Raw genomic sequence first — 20,249 nt, 5'->3', positions numbered from 1 at the left:
ATACTTAACTCTGTGTTAGAGCCTCTACTTCCTCTTGCTTGTTGTCTTAACCTTGGATAAAGAGGAATCAAGGTTTTTAGGGAAGTGTGAATGTGAACGTGTGTGTGTGTGTGTGTGTGTGTGTGTGTGTGTATGTGTGTGTGTGTATGTGTGTGTGTGTGTGCGTGTTTTAAAACTGCAGAGTTTGGGGGCAGCTAGATGGTACAGCAGATAGAACATTGGCCTTGGTGTCAGGAGGACCTGAGTTCAAACCTGGCCTCAGACATATGACATTTACAAGCTGTGTAACCCTGGGCAAGTTACTAAACCCCAATTGCCTCACCAGAAAAGCGAAAAAACGAACAAACAAAAACCAAACAAAAAATAAACTGCAGAGTTCTATGCACTTTTATAGATAGAACAGAAATAGTAGAGAAAGACCAAAAGTTTAAGAGAGAGAATAAATGATAGAACAAAGAATTAGAATTGAGAAGGGCTGACACTAAGAACACAAGTTTAATAGAGGCCAAAAACAGACCAAGAACTGTGACCTTAGAGTCCATCTAATCCAACCTCCTTATCCCAGGGAGGTGAAGTGACTGACCCAGGGTCTCATAGGTATTACATGCCAAAGGCAGAATTGGAACTCATACCTTCAAACTAAAGGGCCAGTGCTCTTCCCACTGTATTATACTACCTTTATGGGTATAAAGAATAATGAGTTCACTAAGAAATTTTGCTATAGTAAGAAGCGAAATTGGGGTAGTTCATTTTGGATGACCTGTATTTTCTTTTTTCTTTTTAATTTTATTGATGACTTTCGCTTTTCTCATCACATTCATTGTTAAATATATACCTTTACCCAATAAACCTTCCCTTACACAGTTAAAACCAATTAATACATCGACTATGATTGAAAGCACAGGCATAATTACTCACCCACCTCTCCACCTCCAGTGAAAGGAGAAATGTGCATTTTTTCATCTTCTCTGGAGCCAACCTTGGTTGGTAATCATTTCATAGTATAAAGTTTGACTGTATTGATTTGGGCTTTTTTTCATTTACATTGTTGTAATCACATTTATATTGTTTTCCAGGTGTTGCTTTGCTTTGTTTTATATCAATTCATATAAGTATTCCATGTTTCTCTGAATTCCTTATAGTTGTAATTTCTTAAGACACAATAATATTCCATTATTATCATATGCCCCATAATTTGTTGCTCCAGCTGATGGGTAACCACTTTGTTTCCAGGTCTTTGCTGTCACAAAAGTGCTGATATGATTGCTTTGGTATATATGGTACCTTTATTTCTGTCTTTGATCTCTTTCTATTAAGTGACTAGCAGTGGGTTCTTTGGGTTGAGGAGTATAAACATTTTAGTTTTTCCAATAATTCTATTTTTTTTAGATTGGTTGGACCAATTCATTCACTGTTTTATTAAGTACTGTGTCACTACAAATATATCCTGATGATTTGGTTGAAGAATCAACACACCAAAAAGTATGAGTAAATTAGAACTTTGATTATAAGCAATTGGAGTTTGCATTTACCTCGAGGAAATATTTAGTCCTACTCACACCCTATGTATTCAGGAATGGAAATTTGAGTTATTATTTACCTCAAAAAATATAAAGAGGAAAGCAAATCACCTGAAAGAAAATAAAACCATTGAGTTTATTCCAGAGTAAACACAAAGAATTTCTGAACTATGAAGACTATTCCTCATGCACAGTAGGTAATCAGTAGGTAATTGGTTGTTGACTGACTGACTGACTGTTCTCCTCCATTAGTCCAGATAATTAAGAGCTGACTTTGTACCAAATGTATTTCTAAAATAGTTAAATACAGGTAGGTTCAGAAAATCTATTAGCCTGTAAGGATTTAGAGCCAAGCATGTCATTTCCACCAGTCATTCACATATTAACTGCTGTCAGTCATGATCCCTCAGATGGCAGGAATCAATCTTTTGTGAGTTGAAGATGAGCCAAGTCAGTGGAATGACTTGCATATGCAGTTTTTATGGATTTTTTTTTCCTTTCCTATAACTAGCCTTCACAGTCAACCTAATTTTTCCAGGCACTGATCCTTTGGCACCATACTCAAAAATATGGCCAGTGGCTTCTGCTTGTATGACAAATACCCATTTCTCTCTCATTACTGTCTTTTCTTATCTACATTATTTTGAGGCATAATTGAAAAGCATTAGTTAATATTTATTTTTTTTTTAATTTCCTTTGGGAGATGTAAAGTAGAACATCTGACAGAGCTCTGCTTATGCTGGTCCATGGGGGAGACAATCCACCTGGTTAAAAATTGCAACAGTGGGGAAATGAAGGAAGAACACTTGGACTTTATTTTGGTGATAGAAAATATACTGTGGCAGAATCACAGGTGATTCCAAAGCTTGGAGTCTAGGGGATGGAAAGATTCAACCATGGAGAATAAGGTTAGGAAGAAGGTTAAAACATTAGTTCAATGCATAAATGGATTCTTGAATGCATACTTTTCATGACTGCGTCAATCAGTACAAATCACAAACCATTCACACTCTCTCATCCTGAGGAGTTCTTGTTCATGTCATTCCAGAAATCTTCCACAGTGGAGCTAGTCAACATGCTAAAGGCCTTCTTTTAGTTATTTTACAAGAGGCGAGTGTGAGTGCTTTACTTGCTGGTCTTTCTGCAACCCCTTTCTCTTGCTATGTGATTGGTTCACCACCTTGTTGGATTCTATATTTCTGGAATGATAGCCCTAAGATAGTACCTGCAGTATATCCCAAATGAAGAAAACTGTATTACCCAAAGTATGGATTTTTCAGTTTTATCAAATAGAAATATAAAAAAAAAATTTAGTGCTTGTTGTTGTCTTTAGTTGGAGAGGAGTGGGCTATTCTCATCACATTACTAATCTAAGCGTTTTTCTTCTCTTATATGTTTGGGAGGAGGAAGAACCAGGAAAACTACTTCAATATTGGAGTTTAGTACAGGAGATAACTAGGAATAAGGAATTGATTGCCCTGCTGTGCTCTGTCCTGTTCTGACCACATAAAGAACATTGTGGTCAGTTCTGAGAACTATATTTTAGGGAGGGCAATACCAACTGGAGAATGTCCAGAGAAGGGAAGTAAGGATAATGAGGCACTTTGAATTCATATCATATGAGGTCTGACATACGAACTAGGGATTCTTAGACTGGAAAAAGGACACTGGTGGGGGGGGCGGTGAGGGAGGATGTAACAGCTGTCTTTAAGTGTTTGAAAAGCTATAATGTGGAATAGGGCTCAGACTTGTTCTACTTGTTTCGACAAAGTTGGGAGTAATTGGAACATCCACTGAGGTCTCATCCAACTCAGAGTTCTATGAAGGAAACATGAAGGCAAAAAAAATCAAAATTATTTTACTTTATCCATTAACTCAACTTTCCAATGCTTCAAGACTGTGTATGTGTTTTGAGTGATCATGAATCACATCTTTCAGATCCTTCTTCCTGTAGATTCTTTATAGGCACCGTAATTTGGGGCTTAAAAACCTCCACCAACTTTACATCAGAGAAGAATTCAGAAAGCAGAGAGACAAGAGATGCTGCATGGACGTGGCACAAGCTGCTTAACATAAGGGGTACCCCAAAACCACAGCCCACGCATCCAAAACTAAAGTGCATGAATTGAGAGGAGAATATAACTTTTAGAGTTTCAGAAATTTTAAAATTGCAATCTACTTCTACTCCTACATCTCTAAACTCTAGGTAAATGTCACAAGCTTATTTCTGAGATTAGTTCTTTCACTACCTTTCTAAATAACTACATTGGCCATCTTTATTTCTTCTCACTGCTCTTGGAGGATACTTTTACCCCTCAAAGAGAGAGGTGAGGACTGATGAGGATGATCTAGAAAAATGCCATTTCTACTTTTGCCCTGTGAATTCTAAGTAATTGAGCTTGATTTACTCATATTTAGAAGGATGTGTGAATTGAGGTGCATGAGACAAATGATTTGGAGACTCAATGCACTGGGTAATCACGATTACTACAAAATTTTCTGATTTTGGTTTGTTTGTTTGTTTGTTTTCCTGATAAAAAAAAATCTCATTCCCAAATGGAAGTGATTCATTTGTGTGTTGAGACTGTTCATTCCATCATTTATAGTTCTGAGGATGAAGAGCAAAGGGAATACTGGAAGCAACATGAACTAACCCTTAGCTAACTGGAAGTGTTAATGCCAACAATCCTCATTTCACAAACATGCCAATAAACAAAATTTGTTCTGTACTTGACTTAAGAGAACAAAAGCAGAGTTCACACCTGATTTTAGTGCATGGTTTGACTGAACCAAACTCTAAGAATCTTAAGATTTAAATATTATAGAATCCATATTTTTCTTTCCCCATATCAAAATAATTTTCAGAGGGCAGAAGGAAGATCAATATATAGTCAGTAGGGGTTATGAATTTTTTTAAGTCCAGACTTGTGGTTTAACCAGAATAGGTAACTCACATTATTAAAATTTTATCCACCAGCAATCTATATGTGACTTACAGTCTTAGAAAACTGACTGGGATATTGAGAGGTTAAGTGACTTACCTGTGATCACATAGGTAGTATAGACAGAGGCAGGACTTGAGATGAGATTTTCCTGAGGGATTCCAAACCATTAAGCCATGCTGTTTTGGCCCCTAAGCACAGTTGACACCAAATAAATATTTTGTTGAATTGAATTGAACTGCATAATGTTTAGTGATCACAATGATTTCAAGGATATTGCTTCATGATAAAAATTTTTTAGATAAAATAGTAGGATTTTGTTTGAGCCCTGGGATCTGAAGTTTTAAAAAATCAGTTTCCCAGATAGTTTTGAGGAAGTGAGTGAATTCATGGTCCAGCAGACATTTTCATGCAATAATTCTATCTTCTCACAAAATTTTTTCTTAAGATAAAGATCATGAAGAAAACATAACTGCATATCAGATCACAAATGCCATCCTATTATTTTATTGGAATTTGGATACACTCTGGAACTATACTGTTCTACATAGGTATTTGTTTCCTGAGCATCCATTTCCTTGCCTGTCCCTTTCCCACCTGACTTTGTAATGCTTGTGGGATCCATATGAAACTTGGTTAACATCCCAAAATTTCTCTTCAAAGCTTGCTTTGCTTCACTGTGTCATGAAAAATAATGTCTCAGTAGTATGAGATTTGTGATGACTGCATAGGTCTGGTAGCCTTTGAATTCAGCCTAAGAATTCATCATGGAAGTGAACAGGAATGATAGGGTACATCTCTGGGTAGTTCCTTAAGAACTTGTCTTTCCCTCAATGAGATGTAGAAAGCATTGCCATGGAAACAAACCACTGGAAAACCATTATACTTTACACCCATTTTAGACCTGGCAATGAACAAAAGCCCATAGGCTCTTAGAAAGTTTAGTAATATGACTAATTATTATAAATCTGATTAAATTGCAAATAAAGGAAAAAAGAAAAATTATTCTTGAAATTTAAGGAAAAGTAAAATTTTATGTCTAAAATATTTACAATATTTGTTGTTTATTGTAAGATTAATGAAGGAAATTAATGGTACATAGCAAATATTAAAACTGGCCTTGTGTTCCTTAGAGTAATCTATTTTCTTAATGTCAGCAATTTAAACCTAACCACAAATGTGGCTTAAAGGTCCTAGAATTATGATAAAGTGTTTGACTTGTAGTTTCTTTTCTGACCATGCTAATATAACTACAATTCAACTTCTAGCTTTTTTCCTTTTCCTTTCCTTTTTTCTTTTTTAATTTTTTTGCAGAAGATCATCAAATGAATTGTCACAATACTCGAATAATGCAAGACACAGAAAAAGACGATAACAATAATGATGAGTATGATAATTACGATGAACTGGTGGCCAAGTCATTGTTAAATCTGGGCAAAATTGCCGAGGATGCAGCATACCGAGCCAGGACTGAATCAGAAATGAACAGCAATACATCCAATAGTCTGGAAGATGATAGTGACAAAAATGAAAACATGGGTCGAAAAACTGAGCTGAGTTTAGACTTAGACAGTGATGTTGTTAGGGAAACTGTGGACTCCCTTAAATTACTAGCACAAGGACATGGTGTAGTGCTTTCGGAGAACATTAATGACAGAAATTATGCAGACAATATATCACAGCAAGATAACAGAAACATGAACTTTGTAATGCTAGGGAAGCCTATGAACAATGGACTTATGGAAAAAATGGTAGAGGAGAGTGATGAGGAGGTGTGTCTCAGCAGTTTGGAGTGCTTGAGAAACCAGTGTTTTGATCTTGCTAGGAAACTCAGTGAGACAAACCCACAGGAAAGAAATCAACAGCAAAACATGAACATCCGTCAACATGTCAGGCAAGAAGATGACTTCCCAGGAAGAACACCGGATAGGAATTACTCTGACATGATGAACTTAATGAGGCTTGAAGAACAGTTAAGTCCCAGATCTAGAACTTTTGCTAGCTGTGCAAAGGAGGATGGGTGTCATGAAAGAGATGATGATACCACCTCTGTTAATTCAGACAGGTCTGAAGAAGTATTTGATATGACCAAGGGTAATTTAACCCTTCTTGAGAAAGCTATTGCTTTGGAAACAGAGAGAGCAAAAGCCATGAGGGAAAAAATGGCAATGGAAGCTGGCAGAAGGGATAATATGAGGTCATTTGAAGAGCAGCCTCCAAGACAACTTCCTGGGGAGGAGAGAAAGCCTAAAACCAGTGACAGCCATGTCAAAAAGCCATACTATGGTAAAGGTAAAATTTTATCTAACCTATGTTGTCTCATGATGACGTGAGCAAAGATAAAATGCTTTCTTTATAGTTTAACGTGGACATGCATTACAGTAAGTTAAAGATTTCATATGTATTCCTTTGATATAGTTCTCAAATAGCTTGTTGTGCTTATTTCATAAAAGCAAATAAAATATTTTATAAGAAATATACACACCAGTTCAATGTCACATAAGAGCAAATGACAATATTTTTTCCAGTGAAAAAATACTAATTTATTGGAATATTGTGTTGAAGTAAAGGGTATAAACTCAGTAGTGAAATTATGATAAAATGGCACTGTTATAAAAAGAATCACACACTACATTTCATGGCAAGACTTTATGTAACAGTTAGTCAATCAGCTATGAAGTGCATATTTTACAGATTGGATTGGGTAGGTGGCATCATGATTTATAAAATTATCATCAATGACAGTTATTGATGAAGCCTCTCCCATCTAAAACGTTAAGTTCCCTGATAGAAATTGAACAGTATCAGAATGACCTATAACATAAGATAAGGGCAATGACTGCACATTAATTATCTTAAGATAGTAAGGTAATAGAAGCCATTTGCTATGCAAGGCATGGTGTGGCCTGGGCTGAGATCAATAGCAATTTCTTTCCTATATTAATTCCACTTCACTGATTCTATTCCATTGTGTAAACTGTTAAGGTGTTTTTCTTAAGTATAATCCAACCCCACACACTAAAAATATGTGTAATGGGTTACTTTTTAAATGTATTTTCATGTATTTCAATGAGGATATATGCATATGTGTACAGGGATAAATAGTTAATATATGTGTGTGTGTGTATGTATGTATATATATATATATATATATATATATATATATATATATACACATATTTATGTATATATGTGCTTTTAACACTTTGCAATTATATAGGTATTCTACAGGTATGGTTTTGACTGGAATGATTTGCTTCATGTTTACCATGAAAAGTGTTGGGTTTTTTCTACCTTTATGCAATTTAAAATGTAATTACTAATAGCTTTGCTTTGTCTCAGAAGAGCTAATTTAAGAATCTGGATTATAAAGGCAGTTGTTGCATTATTTTGAATCACCAAGTAAAAATTATTCATTTTTTTCTCCCCAAGGGACATAGGTGTATATTCTCCTCTCAATGTATGCACATGATTCTGGTAATGCATGTCACCAAATGGTGACAATTTGGGCATTCACAAGGCTAAGGCCCAAGTCAGCCTTTTAACCTTTAGAAAACAGATATCTAAATACCCTACTAGTTGACTATAGTGTTCTTGAGATATTGGCTGCATAGTTTCTGACAGTTGTTTCAAGAAGGCCTCTTCAACAAGCATTTATTATTCTTGGAAACTATTCTACTGTTACAGTATACAGGTGGTCATGAGTTGTGCTGTGTAACATGGGTGTTAGCATATTTTTTGAATAAAATAAAAAAGTCTTCCTTGTGGAAGAATAAAGATTCAAATTTTATTGGGGGAGAGTTAAAGAATAAGCATTATACCATATATGTTTCAAATATAATAAAACCATAATGCTACCACTATAAATAAATTATCCTGACATTATATATTAGAAGAATTTAAATAAGAATTATAGAACCTTTTTCAGTCACATAGGAAATAAACATGGTTTGCAACTTACTGTATTTTACTTGCATATAATTGCCCAGTTAGACAAGTGCATCATGTAGGCATGTTTCAGTTAATGAACATTATATAGTAAGAGTATAGGCTCTGACCAGTGTTACAGTAAGTACTCTGACATCAGAGGGCAGAACTAGGAGAAGTTACAAAAACAGATTTAGGTTCTTTTTAAAGGAAATACTTCAGAACAATTAGAGCTCTCTAAAAAAGGGAATGAATCTTCTTAGGAAGTAGAGGGTTCTCTCTCACTGAGGATCTTCAAGGGGAAGTTGGATGACCACTTCTTGGGGCATTATAGAGGACATTCCTGCAAAGAAGACTCCCTTTCAGTTCTGAGATGTTGTGGTTCTATCCAAAAAAATGGTCAGATTTACTGTTTTACAAATCCTATGTTGCTCCAGCTTCTTTGGTTTCCTGCTATTGTTGCTATTGTAGGCCCTTTAACAGCAGTCGCAGCATTCACTGAATTCTACTTGGAGATGTTCAGTATAAATACCTTATCTCCTTAAACTAAGCAGGAGAGGGGCAGGAAATGTGATTTCTTTCCTCCTCAGACTTGCTATACTGAGAAAAACACCAGACTAACGTGGACTTTCAAAATGGTAGAGGAAGCCATGACACCTCACCTTCCTTCAGCCTCTTCAAATCCTTTCTCTCTGATAGATTTTTAAAGTAAGTCTTTATCTAATCCTTTTCACTGTCTCCCAAGTTTCATTTGAAGATGCCCACAAGTATATGTTGTATCCTTCAAAGAAAAGAACCAAGCCAAGCAGGGTTAGAATTAATTTCTCTATTAATTGGGGGTAGTCTAAAGGGATATATGTTTTTGTTGTTCTTATTTGTTTGCTTTTCTTCTTTATAAAGATATGATATCTATCATTTTATCATCACCATTTGACAGATTCCCACAATGATAAGGCAGTAGATTTTTAAAAAAATCTTTATTTCTAACTACATGCTTGCTCTTTATTAAAGGCAAAACCTAGATCGTCATGGTATGTAATTAATGTTATACTTGTATTACCTATACTCTTTAGACTTATTCAACACAAATTTCCAAAACTGTTAGGATCTATCAAAACTAGAATTACAAAGTTTTGATAACAGAATGGAAGGGTGTAAACACAAAACTGATATTAGAAGAAGAGCTAACCAAATGCAGTATACACACTTTTTTATATAAGACACAGAGTGTATTCAGAATGGACTTGGGCACGGGGGAGATAAGTGAAGGGGGAGGCAGATAGAATTACTATATTGTGATGGTTAAAGCAAGGGGTGAAGATAGGAAGAACTTTCCAAATCCAGCCAACATTCATGCATCGAGAGGAGACTATGCCCCTTTTGTCTTCCAATAAATGAAATGGTTTATGGCCATGTGATTTTATTTCACGCATGGGCATACTTTCAGAACACTACAGAATTCGTTGGAAGAATACAGTTTGGTGGGCATTAGCAAATTCCTTAAACAAGAGCAATTCATTTATTTATTCAGGGTTGTTATCATCTCTCCTGATAATGTGTCCTTTAAAAATCTCATGACTTGCCTATGTTATAGGACTTAGGAAAATCAGTAATATCTTCTGAGTCTGTTACTGTGCCATCAATACTTGTGTCTTTGCATCAATTCAATGTTTACAGTTATTCCACAGCACTTTCCTTTAATGCAAAAATGTTTTATTTATTAAGAGATGGGAAATGGGGAGAGAAGTTCAATAGAGGTGCTTCAGTGGTATGCATAAGAGAGATACAAATGAAACATTCAATTTTAAAATACAAAATACATAAATTTCTAGTTTGTCATTGGGTTATAAAATATAAATGATGACACCAAAGTACATGACAATTGTGACAAAGTTTTACCAGACAAATGTCATTTGCAAAAATTCCAGCACCCACAAAGTAAATAAAAGATAGGTATATTTATTATACAATAGCTGAAAATCTACTTTTTAAGACTATAAAAAAGATCAATAGCTCCTGGGTTCTTTGTCAAATGGGATTTAGCATGAATAAATTAAGATGAAGGAAGGCAAAAATTAGCCAACAAATATTAAACTACATTGGAAGGAGATGGTAGAAATAAAATAGTATGAATCCTATACCACAGTATACAAAAATAACCTAGCCTGAAAGAGCATAAAGGAATTTTAATTAGATTTTCCCATAGACCACAATTTTAACATATAAGTTATAGGAAAATCTGGCTTATTTGGTGACCTTGGCAATTGGTTTTCAATAACTAGCAAGAGATCTATACAATGAACTTTGAGAAAACTCTTTGAGAAAGACTCTTCTGTGTGAGCTGCACTTTGGAAGCATTTACAAAGAAGGATTTGATGTTGGGAAATTTTTCAATAGCAATTCCATTTCTTTTATGGAATTCAATACTAAGTTTTTGACCAAATGTCTACACTAGTATTACAGAGAAACCAGTGAGACTGTAAAGAGCCAACACCCCCCTTAAGATGTGAACACATCTACAACTTTACCAAATCATTCCTCCAGTTTCACAGTAAAGACCTAAGAAGTCAGAACAAGTGATTACTGCAGTGACTTCCTAAATACTTTTGATTGTCCAAAGTATGTATTAGATGGAATTTCCACCTTTTTTTCATATGCTTACAGTGCCTTCTGAAAGTACAATTCATTTTCAGTGAGAGGCTGAATTGGTATGCTAGGGAGCTGAATCTCTTAACCTCAAGAGAATAAACTTCAACAATAATAAATTTGCATCTTTTAGTACATTTGGCAGTAGCATCCAACACAGTGGAAATCCTGCAAAAGTGTTTTGAATGACCTTACACTCTTTAGTCTATACATGAAAGGAAATTGGACATTGATCATGCTAAAGGTGGAGGGAGGAGATGTTTTCTAAGAAGGCCATGCTCCATCATCATTTCTGCAATGTTTCTTTAAGCAACACTGCGTAACACATAAAACACAAAGCAAAAATGTGGCAAGCAAAATGTAGGTTTGGAATATTCTGCATTTCTTTGTAGAGTAGAACCCCATTGTGATATCACTCGATACTATGCCAGTTTCAGATATACAAGAAGTCAAGTGTATCACTCAAAATAATCAGTTACAGAGAGTCAAGGCTTGATAACCGAATCCATGGTCTTGAACCTGAACACTGGTAGCGTTTCAATGTTATGTCACATTGTCAGTTAACCACGTTTCTCTTAAATCAGTAAAATGCATTCATTTGACACTTGTTGTCACTTTTAGATCCCTCAAGAACAGAAAAGAAAGAGAGCAAGTGTCCAACCCCAGGTTGTGATGGAACTGGCCACGTAACGGGGCTTTATCCACATCATCGCAGTTTATCCGGATGTCCTCACAAAGATAGGGTTCCTCCAGAGAGTAAGTCCATGTTTCACGGATACCAAGTGTGAATAAGAACTCTTACAAATCTGTCTTTTGCCATCCCTCTTTTTATCTTTTCTTCATTCCCATCTCACTTCACAGTGCAACCTCGTTTATCTGGTTCCCTACCTGTCTAGACCTCCAACTCATCCAGCCTATATAGATTGTACAAGTGGGCATTGTTGATTCCCTCTAATGGGACATAGCATTCTCCACCATGGTGTTATCTGTATACTTGGAGACATCCTAATTCACGGCTCTTAAGTCTTGTCTCTTTGCTGTGAGGTCTTCTCCAACCCTATATGCATATAGGAGAAGGGCCCTGAGAAATTTCTCAGAGTTACTCGGATTTTTGTATGTGGCCCTAGTCAGTTCTTGTATATGAGGTTGTACTGTATTTTCATGTGTAATGTCTGTTCCATGTAATATTTATTCCATCATTTCTACCACAGTACAAATTTAAGTCAAAAATTAATGAAAATGCATTTATTGAGTATTTATTCCATATTAGGCATTGTGTTAAGCACTGGGGATATAAATACAAAAATGAAGACTGTCCTTGTCCTCGACGAACTTATATTCTAATAAGGGAAAATAGTACATATAAGGGAATGGTAGCCAGAAATATGTTTTAGTCTTTGTTTCTGATTTTGGAAACAAATCAGAATTAATTAAGTTTGAACCATGTGGAATAAATCTCAAGAAAAGTATCATTATCTTTTAATACTTAACGATAGTGATGTCCAACTTCTCCCCTTTATTACACTGGAAGTGCCTGCCTATTTTCAATACAATTAAAATGGATTGCTTAAAAACAGTTAACTTGCTTTGGCAGCTTCAGAATTGGCTCCAGGAAACAGAGGGCTTGACTTTGAGCCTAAGCTGACAATATTTCCGCATGAAAGTATGTTTGAGACACTGTCATTCCCCTGGCATAAAAATCTTTGCCACTATTTGTAGTAGAGGAGGAGAGAGGAGGGATCAAGAACTAATTTCCAAGTGCGCTGTGTTGAATATATGGCTTCTCTTTTAGAGTGGTCTTCAGGGTACCTTCCATTAAAACAGAGAAGGCACAAGTGGCACTAGAGAACTAGAGATTAGAGGGAAATTTGTAAACTCCAGTGAGCTCCCTTGTCAATGTTCAAGACCTAGAAACACAGGTTTAGCTCCAGTATTATGCTGAAAGTTTTGATTCATGTTTCATGTAAGCATTTTAGAAGAAATTGTACATGACAGTAGAATCTCACTTTTGAACATTTGTCTTTCCTGTGATTACCAGAAGTATTAGTGAACAAATAGTTCTTGATGTATCCAACTTGTGAGATGTGTTTTAAGAATGCCCCTGGGCATAAAGATACTGGGACTCAAGTGTCAGGACACTTGTGGTCAAGTCCTAACACCTCTATGTAAAAGCTATGTGACCTTGGGCAAGTCATTCACTCTGGAACACTTGGATCACCCCCTGTAAAGTGAGGTGATTGGACTAGATGGTTTCTAAGGTCTCTTCTAGATCTAATATTCTTTGAGCATCCCTAACTATGTGTTAGAAGAGTAGATAACATTATTTTAAGGGGCTAAAACAGCAGACAATGAACTGGGATGAAAAGCAGAATTTGGATCTAACAATCAGTTTTCTGGTCCTGGCTCTATTTTTAAGTAGATAAGAGACCTTCAGCAAGCCATATGAGGGTAACTAGACTATTTAGATGGTTTCCAGCTCCAGAATTCTATGATTCTAGAGAAAAAAATAATCTCTCTCTATACTTTTCCTTGAGGGCATTCATTTTTGTTTCCTTTTAAAGTAAAAGATAAAACAAGCAAGTAGTAGATAGAATGTTGGCCTCAAAGTAAGATCTGCCTTCAAGTACCACCTCTTAACATAAACTGTCTGTGTGACTGTAACCAAGTCACTTAGCTTCTCAGTACTCTAGGCAGCTCTCTAAAACTAAGTTGCAGGGAAGGTGCTGACCTGCATTGAATGAATGAATGAATGAATGAACGAATGAATAAATGAAAGAAAAAGCATTTATTAAGCACTATATTCCAAACAGTGTGCTAAGCACTAAGGAAATGATTGAAAAAAATTAGGCAGTCACACCTTTCAGTGAGTTCTTACATTCTAATTGGGGGAAATAACACATAAAAGAAAGTTAGAGAAAGAAGGAGTTTTCTCATGGGGACTTCTCGAAACTAATTAAATAACAGGTCCAGTTCCTGTTTCTAAAGTAAAAAATAATTTGCTGACTGAACCTCAAAAAAGTCACCACACTCTAAAGTTTCATGAGAAAATACAAAGTACAGTAAACTTTGTACTCTGTCATGGCATAATAGCTCAATATTATGTGGATTTAGTCCACATTACCACAGGTCAAGTGATATATCACCTGAAACCTAATATAAGTAGCAAAAAACTGACATGATATCATTAATCTAAAAAATGTATCTTAAACCTATCCTGTTCAATGCTAGCCAGCTTAATGAATGTGTTCTAATGCTATTTATCCTGGGTCACTAATTTTTTAAAAAATACAACTGTTGCTGAGCACTTGCCAATATGTGATTCTTTATAATATAAAAAAATTAACAGTGGAAGCCCTTTCTGGAAGTGATTTGGCCCCCTTTTCCATCTCTAAGCAGGCTTGCTTCATCATTTCACCAAAAGGAGACATGCATCTCTGTTGTGACTCTTTTAGAATGCGCTCCAAATCACTTCCAGGTACACAATGTGAAAGGAGAATTGGATATGGACAATTTAAGGGGGGAAATGGTTGTAATTACAGGATAATTTAGGCCAACATCCATATCAGTGCTTCAGTGGTCCCAGTCTTACTCAAGGAAGGGCTTCAGAATACTATTCTGTATTTTTAAATGTCCTGGTTTTTTAAGCCAACTACTAAATGACATGGAGTCAGAAAGCTTGGGCTCAAATTCTACCTCTCTGTCACCATGGGCTAGTCATTAAGTCCATGATCCTCAGTTTCCTCATCTGTAAAATGAAGATTAATGATGCCATTAGTACCTACCTCACAGGGTTGTTGTGAGGTTTAAATGAAATAATGTATGTAAATTGCTTTGCAAACTTTAAAGTACTATATAAATGTTATTTAAAACGATCATCCAATGAGGCCAATTCACAAAGGAATGAGATTCTTGTACTCTTTGCCCTCACCAGATTGCACCCAAGCTGTGCTTTAACAAATGAGTTCTGCTGGTAATAAAAAATAGGCAAAAGAGTATAGATAGATCCATATAAATCCATCTCCATCAAGCAAACCACTTAAACAGATAGAAAGTTAAGAACATCATTTTCTTATTATATTGCTCTTGCTTGTTAATTTTACAAGATGACATGATTTTTCACATAATTTGTTCAGCTCTTCATAATAATATTTAAGGAACAATGCGGGATTTAATTCTGAAAAAATCATTATTATAAGTTGATTTGATTTATACAATAAGGTCTCCTCCTCCTGTCCCTTCCATTTCCCAACCTTTTGTAATATTCTGGGATTGAAAACCCTAAGGATGTTCGAGAAATATTACCAATCTACATGTTGTTCTGTGGCTAATCAATATTTAGTACTAATGTATGGAAAATATATTGGTAGTCCCTTGCTTCACTGTGACACTACAGACAAATTAATTATTGTATTCTCTATCCTCCATAACTCTCCTTGTGCTCCTCTGCTCTGCATGCCAATTAGAATGAGATCAGAAATTCTCTCTTTCTTCCCTTCCTGTGTTTTTCTGACCATGCCCATCACCAGTATTTAAAGGAATGTCTATTGTAAACTAACCCAGCCTCTTGTTATAATGATTACGTATTATTGTATTCTAAGTGTTTCTGTGTTTTAATACTCGACTATTTTCTCTACCTCTTCTTGTCAAGTTCTTGCCATGCATGAAAATGTTCTCAAGTGTCCTACACCAGGCTGCACAGGGCGCGGACACGTAAATAGCAACAGGAACTCTCATCGAAGGTAAGCAAAGCATTCTGGGACTTGATATTAGAGGGATAAAAGCTTCCCAATGGCAGCATTCCTGGTGAACCCTTCCAAAGGTGTGTACTTCCTAAGGCACTTCTCTATCTTACAGAAGGTGACAGATGGTCCTTAGTGTGCTGTTTATAAAAAAATTGAGAATATGTTCACATATTGCATGGGGAAGACAAATGCATATGTTCCCTCTTTTTTGCAGGTTGGATTGAATAGTCTGTATCCCTTCCTCAGGTTCCATCTGATAGCTCAGATCCAATTATCTTACAAGTATAATTCATATTCTTTTCCACTGGGTTAATTCCTTTGCATTTGTCCCCTATGGAAGACATCTGACACTTTTTAGCTCACTCCCTCTGCACTGAGAGATTTTTCTGAAGTTTCCCTCCCCCCACTCAGCTTTGGCAGCTTGCTACCTGGAATTCGTTAATGAGAACTTGAGTTTTGAGGAATACACGGTTCATTCCATTTTCAGGATAATTTATCAAAGATAATTTCTGATGCCAGAACTTATACCTGAGGGGCTGTTACATGAATATTTACCGCTGCATTCAGAATAGTGCCAGTATATCCCCATCCTTTCTACTATAATTAAACTAGTGTTCCAACCCCTCTTAGAGTGTAAGCTCTTTGAGGGCAGTAGTCATGTTTTATCTAAACTATATATCACCCGCAGAGAAGAATACAAGTGCTCAATAAATGTTACTTGTATTGAAATGTTATGTTGTTTCAAACAGCTTGGCATTAGGAAAGAGTTTCTGGTTGGTGGACAATTGCCGTATTTAATGCCTACATTCCCAGTTTTCAAAATATTTAACATATAATAAAATACACAAAATCATACCAAACATAATGTAATCTTTGTTGTATGATTCAGAAAGCATTTCATTATTCTCAGAGCTTCAAGATCATCGTTCTTATATAATTTATCACTATCCTATAACTGTATCAAAATACTGATTCATAGAGAGGTTCAGTTAATGAATGCCAAAAAAACCTAGCATCTTTTGCCGGAGCCCTATTTCAAAACAAAACAAAACTTAAAACAAGTTCAACATTTTTCTTCTACACAAATTCTGGTTTTCTTTCTTGTCCTGGTCAGACTTTCTATGTATTTCTAAACCATTCCTAACAACCACTTTATGTAAACTGCCTTTATATCAGAGGCTAAGCAGACCCTAGAAGAATTTCCCACTGATGAATGTTTCCAGATTCCCCTGATATCACACAGGATTATGAGCTTTTCATAAATGAAGAGTACTGCTAAAAGTTTTTATTTGCTTTCATTTTTGTTTACCCATCTGTATTGCTTTGGTTATGTGGCCTGAGTTTATATACCCAGAACACAGACTATCAGAGGTTTGCCAAAATAAATATTTCTGAAGCAGAAATCTAGAGAGGCAGAATGAAAGAACACAGCATTTGGCTGCAAAGGACCTAAATTCAAATCTAGCTCCTTCATTTGCTACCTGTGTGATGCTGGGCAAGATTCTGACCATAAATGAGAGGGTTGGATTTGACCACGTCTAAGTCCTTGCCAGTGTCCCTTCCCATGTTCTCATGTCAATGTGCCAGTGTAGCTCTTGTATTTAAAGTTCACGTGGTAAAGCTGACAGTGTCTTTTCCTTCATATTTGCATAGCATGATAATATATCTAAAAAGTTTTAGCATATAACTCAGGCACCAAAATATCACACAGAATGAACTCAAATGAAGAGGACACATTTTAAGACCCAAAATGTCAGTCATGCAAACAAGGTGCCTCTAAATATCGAGGCTTGGTGACAACTGAATGTCAGTCTCATGCCCCCCCCACTTTTATTTCCATTCATCTGGAAACCACTAAACAGATCTGGCCAGAAAGACATACAATAGACTATGATGACAAGCAAAAGAATTGTTTCTAGTACCAGCTGACAGATTTTTCCAATTTCAACTAAGAGCTCCATCTGCTGGTACCAGCTCATTTGTTTCCACACTTGGGAAACTTGGAAATTTGTCCCCAAAGAGCCCCCGTTATGGTCTCATTTCCAAAATTGTTGAGTATCACAGAATAGAATTGGAATTAAAAGTTCTATTTTAACTACATCTCATGCTATCTCGATTAGGAAAAAAAACTTTTGGACACATCCGATTCAGATGAATTCAGTTCATCTTTGCCCTCCAATAATATCTACTCATTAAATGTTCACACATGCGAGCAGCAGTCTCATTTATCAGAAACAAAATCAGCAGTGTTAACCATTTCACGAACAAATCAGCAAGCAAGGAAAATATAACCACCCTCCCTAAGTCAAGTTCTAGAGGGAAGAAGCACCTCTGACCACCCGGACACTTCTTTCACATTGCAGTCAGAACCCTGTGGGGCTGACCCAGGAGAAAGTGGAAGGCAGTAATTGAATTGGTGTGTTGGGAAACTGAAACAAAACAATTAAATCCCCTTTCTATAATTGCAGCCTCTCCGGATGCCCTATTGCTGCAGCGGAAAAGCTGGCAAAAGCTCAAGAAAAACACCAGAGCTGTGATGTGTCAAAATCCAACCAGGCATCAGATCGAGTTTTAAGGTATTAAATTTCTTCAATGATAGATGTAGGGCTTAAAACAAGGATTCCCTTAAAATCACCAAAAACCAGTTGCTCCTAAGTGCTTAGCTCTCTTAGGTACTGTTGGAATCATTTATCAGTGAAAAACGATTAATGAGGCAGCTTGAGATAATAGAAAAATCTTTGGAGCTGGAGTCAAAAGACTCAGATTCAAATTCAGGCTCTTTGAGGCAATGGGTAACCATGGATAAGTCATGCTCTGAGCCTCAGTTTCTTAAAGCACAGGTCTGACTGACCAAGTTACTCCTATGCTGAAGAAGTTCCATTGGGTGCCTATTGCCTCTAGGATAAAATGGAAAAACTTCTGTTTACTATTTAAAGCCCCTCACAATCTGGCTCCACTTTACCTTTTTTCAGGCTTATTAAACATTTTTCCCCTTCATACACTCTCCATTCTGTCCAAGCCCACCTACCTGCTGTTCCTCAAATATGACAATCTATCTCCCATCCCCACACCTTTGTACAAGCTGTCCCTTATGTCTGAAACACATTTCATTTTCACTTCTCCCTCTCAGGATCCCAAACTTACTTTAAATGGAGTTTGAGTTCTGCCTTCTTTCATGACTATTTCCCCTATCCCTTCAGGTGCTGGTGGCACCCCACTGTCCCCCAAAAATTACTGTGCATTTTAATTACTTATCTATCTATCTATCTATCTATCTATCTATCTATCTATCTATCTATCTATCTATCTATCTAGGTATTGTGTGCCCTGGAGAATTAATCTTTTTGAGAGAAAGGTCTGTTTCATTTTTGTCTTTTTATTGCTAAGGCCTACCAAAATACCTAATACAGATTAGACACTAAATGCATTTTGATTCATTAATTGATCTGGAAAATGATGATAATAATGCTTCCACTACTTAACAAAGAGAATTGTTATGAAAAAAAGTAATCTCTCAATTATAAAGAGATATATATAAAACTACATCATTAAAGTTAGTGTAAAAGAAAAAAATAAGGAGACCCCAGCAGGTTTGTAGTCTCAGCTCTGCCACCAACAAATTGTGTGATCTTCATCAAGTCCCTTCATTTCTCTGTACCATGGTTTTCTCATGGGGTCAAATTAGATGATCCTTAAGGATCCCTTCTATACCATAGTCTATAAATTGCATAAAATTCTATAAATGTTGGAGAAATGGTTTAAAACACTATTCCCAAGGAAATTTTCTTCAAGTATCTTTAATAAAGTTGTTTTCCATTCAACCTAAGGATGTTAATGTTTTTAAAACAGTGGTTAATGGTGCTACTACAATCTTCTGTTCACCTAGGACTTTTTCATACAAATGCTTCCATGCTTGCTTACTGTCTCTTTTGATCCCCCAAATTTCCCTGTGAGATAAATAGAAGATAGGCTTTACTATTATATTTTGACAGCTGAAGTTGCTGTAGCACCAAGATGTGAAGGGCTTCCCTAAGGTCACTAGATCCTATATTTACAGAATCCAGGCAAGTGAGATTATTTTCAGTGGCAGATTGAACATTTGTCCCAAGCCTTAAGTAAAACTACAAAGTTCAACTTAGGTGACATTTGTCTAGTTTCCTGGCATCCTCTCTCCCATGCCCATAGGCACCCAGTAAATTACCCAATAGCTGAAACTTTCATTTTTGTCTTTATATCTCTAGCACTTAACACAGTGCCTAGCACATAGCAGGCACTTAATAAATGCATGCACTCATTTATTAATTTTGTTATGCTTCCCTCTGGCTCTCTAAAGACTTTGGCCCTATGTACCAATATTAACCTTTTCCTACATCACAACTTAAATTACCTCAGTGTTGGGATTTTTGAGCTAGATGTTAAGAATGAAAGGCATCATTTAAAAAATTCACATTGAGGTGTGATCCAGCAGACCA

At 36.1% G+C, this 20,249-nt stretch overlaps 1 protein-coding gene across 3 annotated transcripts in view; it reads left to right on the top strand.

Annotated features, from left to right (window-relative positions):
* Positions 1-20,249, top strand: part of MYT1L (myelin transcription factor 1 like) — a 685,202-nt gene that overhangs the window by 493,575 nt on the left and 171,378 nt on the right. For 2 of the 3 annotated variants that reach the window (XM_078149744.1, XM_078149745.1), the window contains exons 9-12: positions 5,777-6,754; positions 11,657-11,791; positions 15,684-15,774; positions 18,246-18,353. In XM_078149744.1, the coding sequence (XP_078005870.1) occupies positions 5,777-6,754; positions 11,657-11,791; positions 15,684-15,774; positions 18,246-18,353 (1,312 nt within the window). The remainder of the gene's footprint in view (positions 1-5,776; positions 6,755-11,656; positions 11,792-15,683; positions 15,775-18,245; positions 18,354-20,249) is intronic. The other variant, XM_020965838.2, reaches the window with a different exon arrangement.

Source organism: Phascolarctos cinereus, unplaced genomic scaffold (genome assembly GCF_003287225.1).
Source record: "Phascolarctos cinereus isolate Bilbo 61053 unplaced genomic scaffold, phaCin_HiC Scaffold_2;HRSCAF=192, whole genome shotgun sequence".
Lineage (NCBI taxonomy): Eukaryota > Metazoa > Chordata > Mammalia > Diprotodontia > Phascolarctidae > Phascolarctos > Phascolarctos cinereus.
Note: the sequence above shows the minus strand (reverse complement) of the source record. Positions and strands in the feature narration are given on the sequence as shown.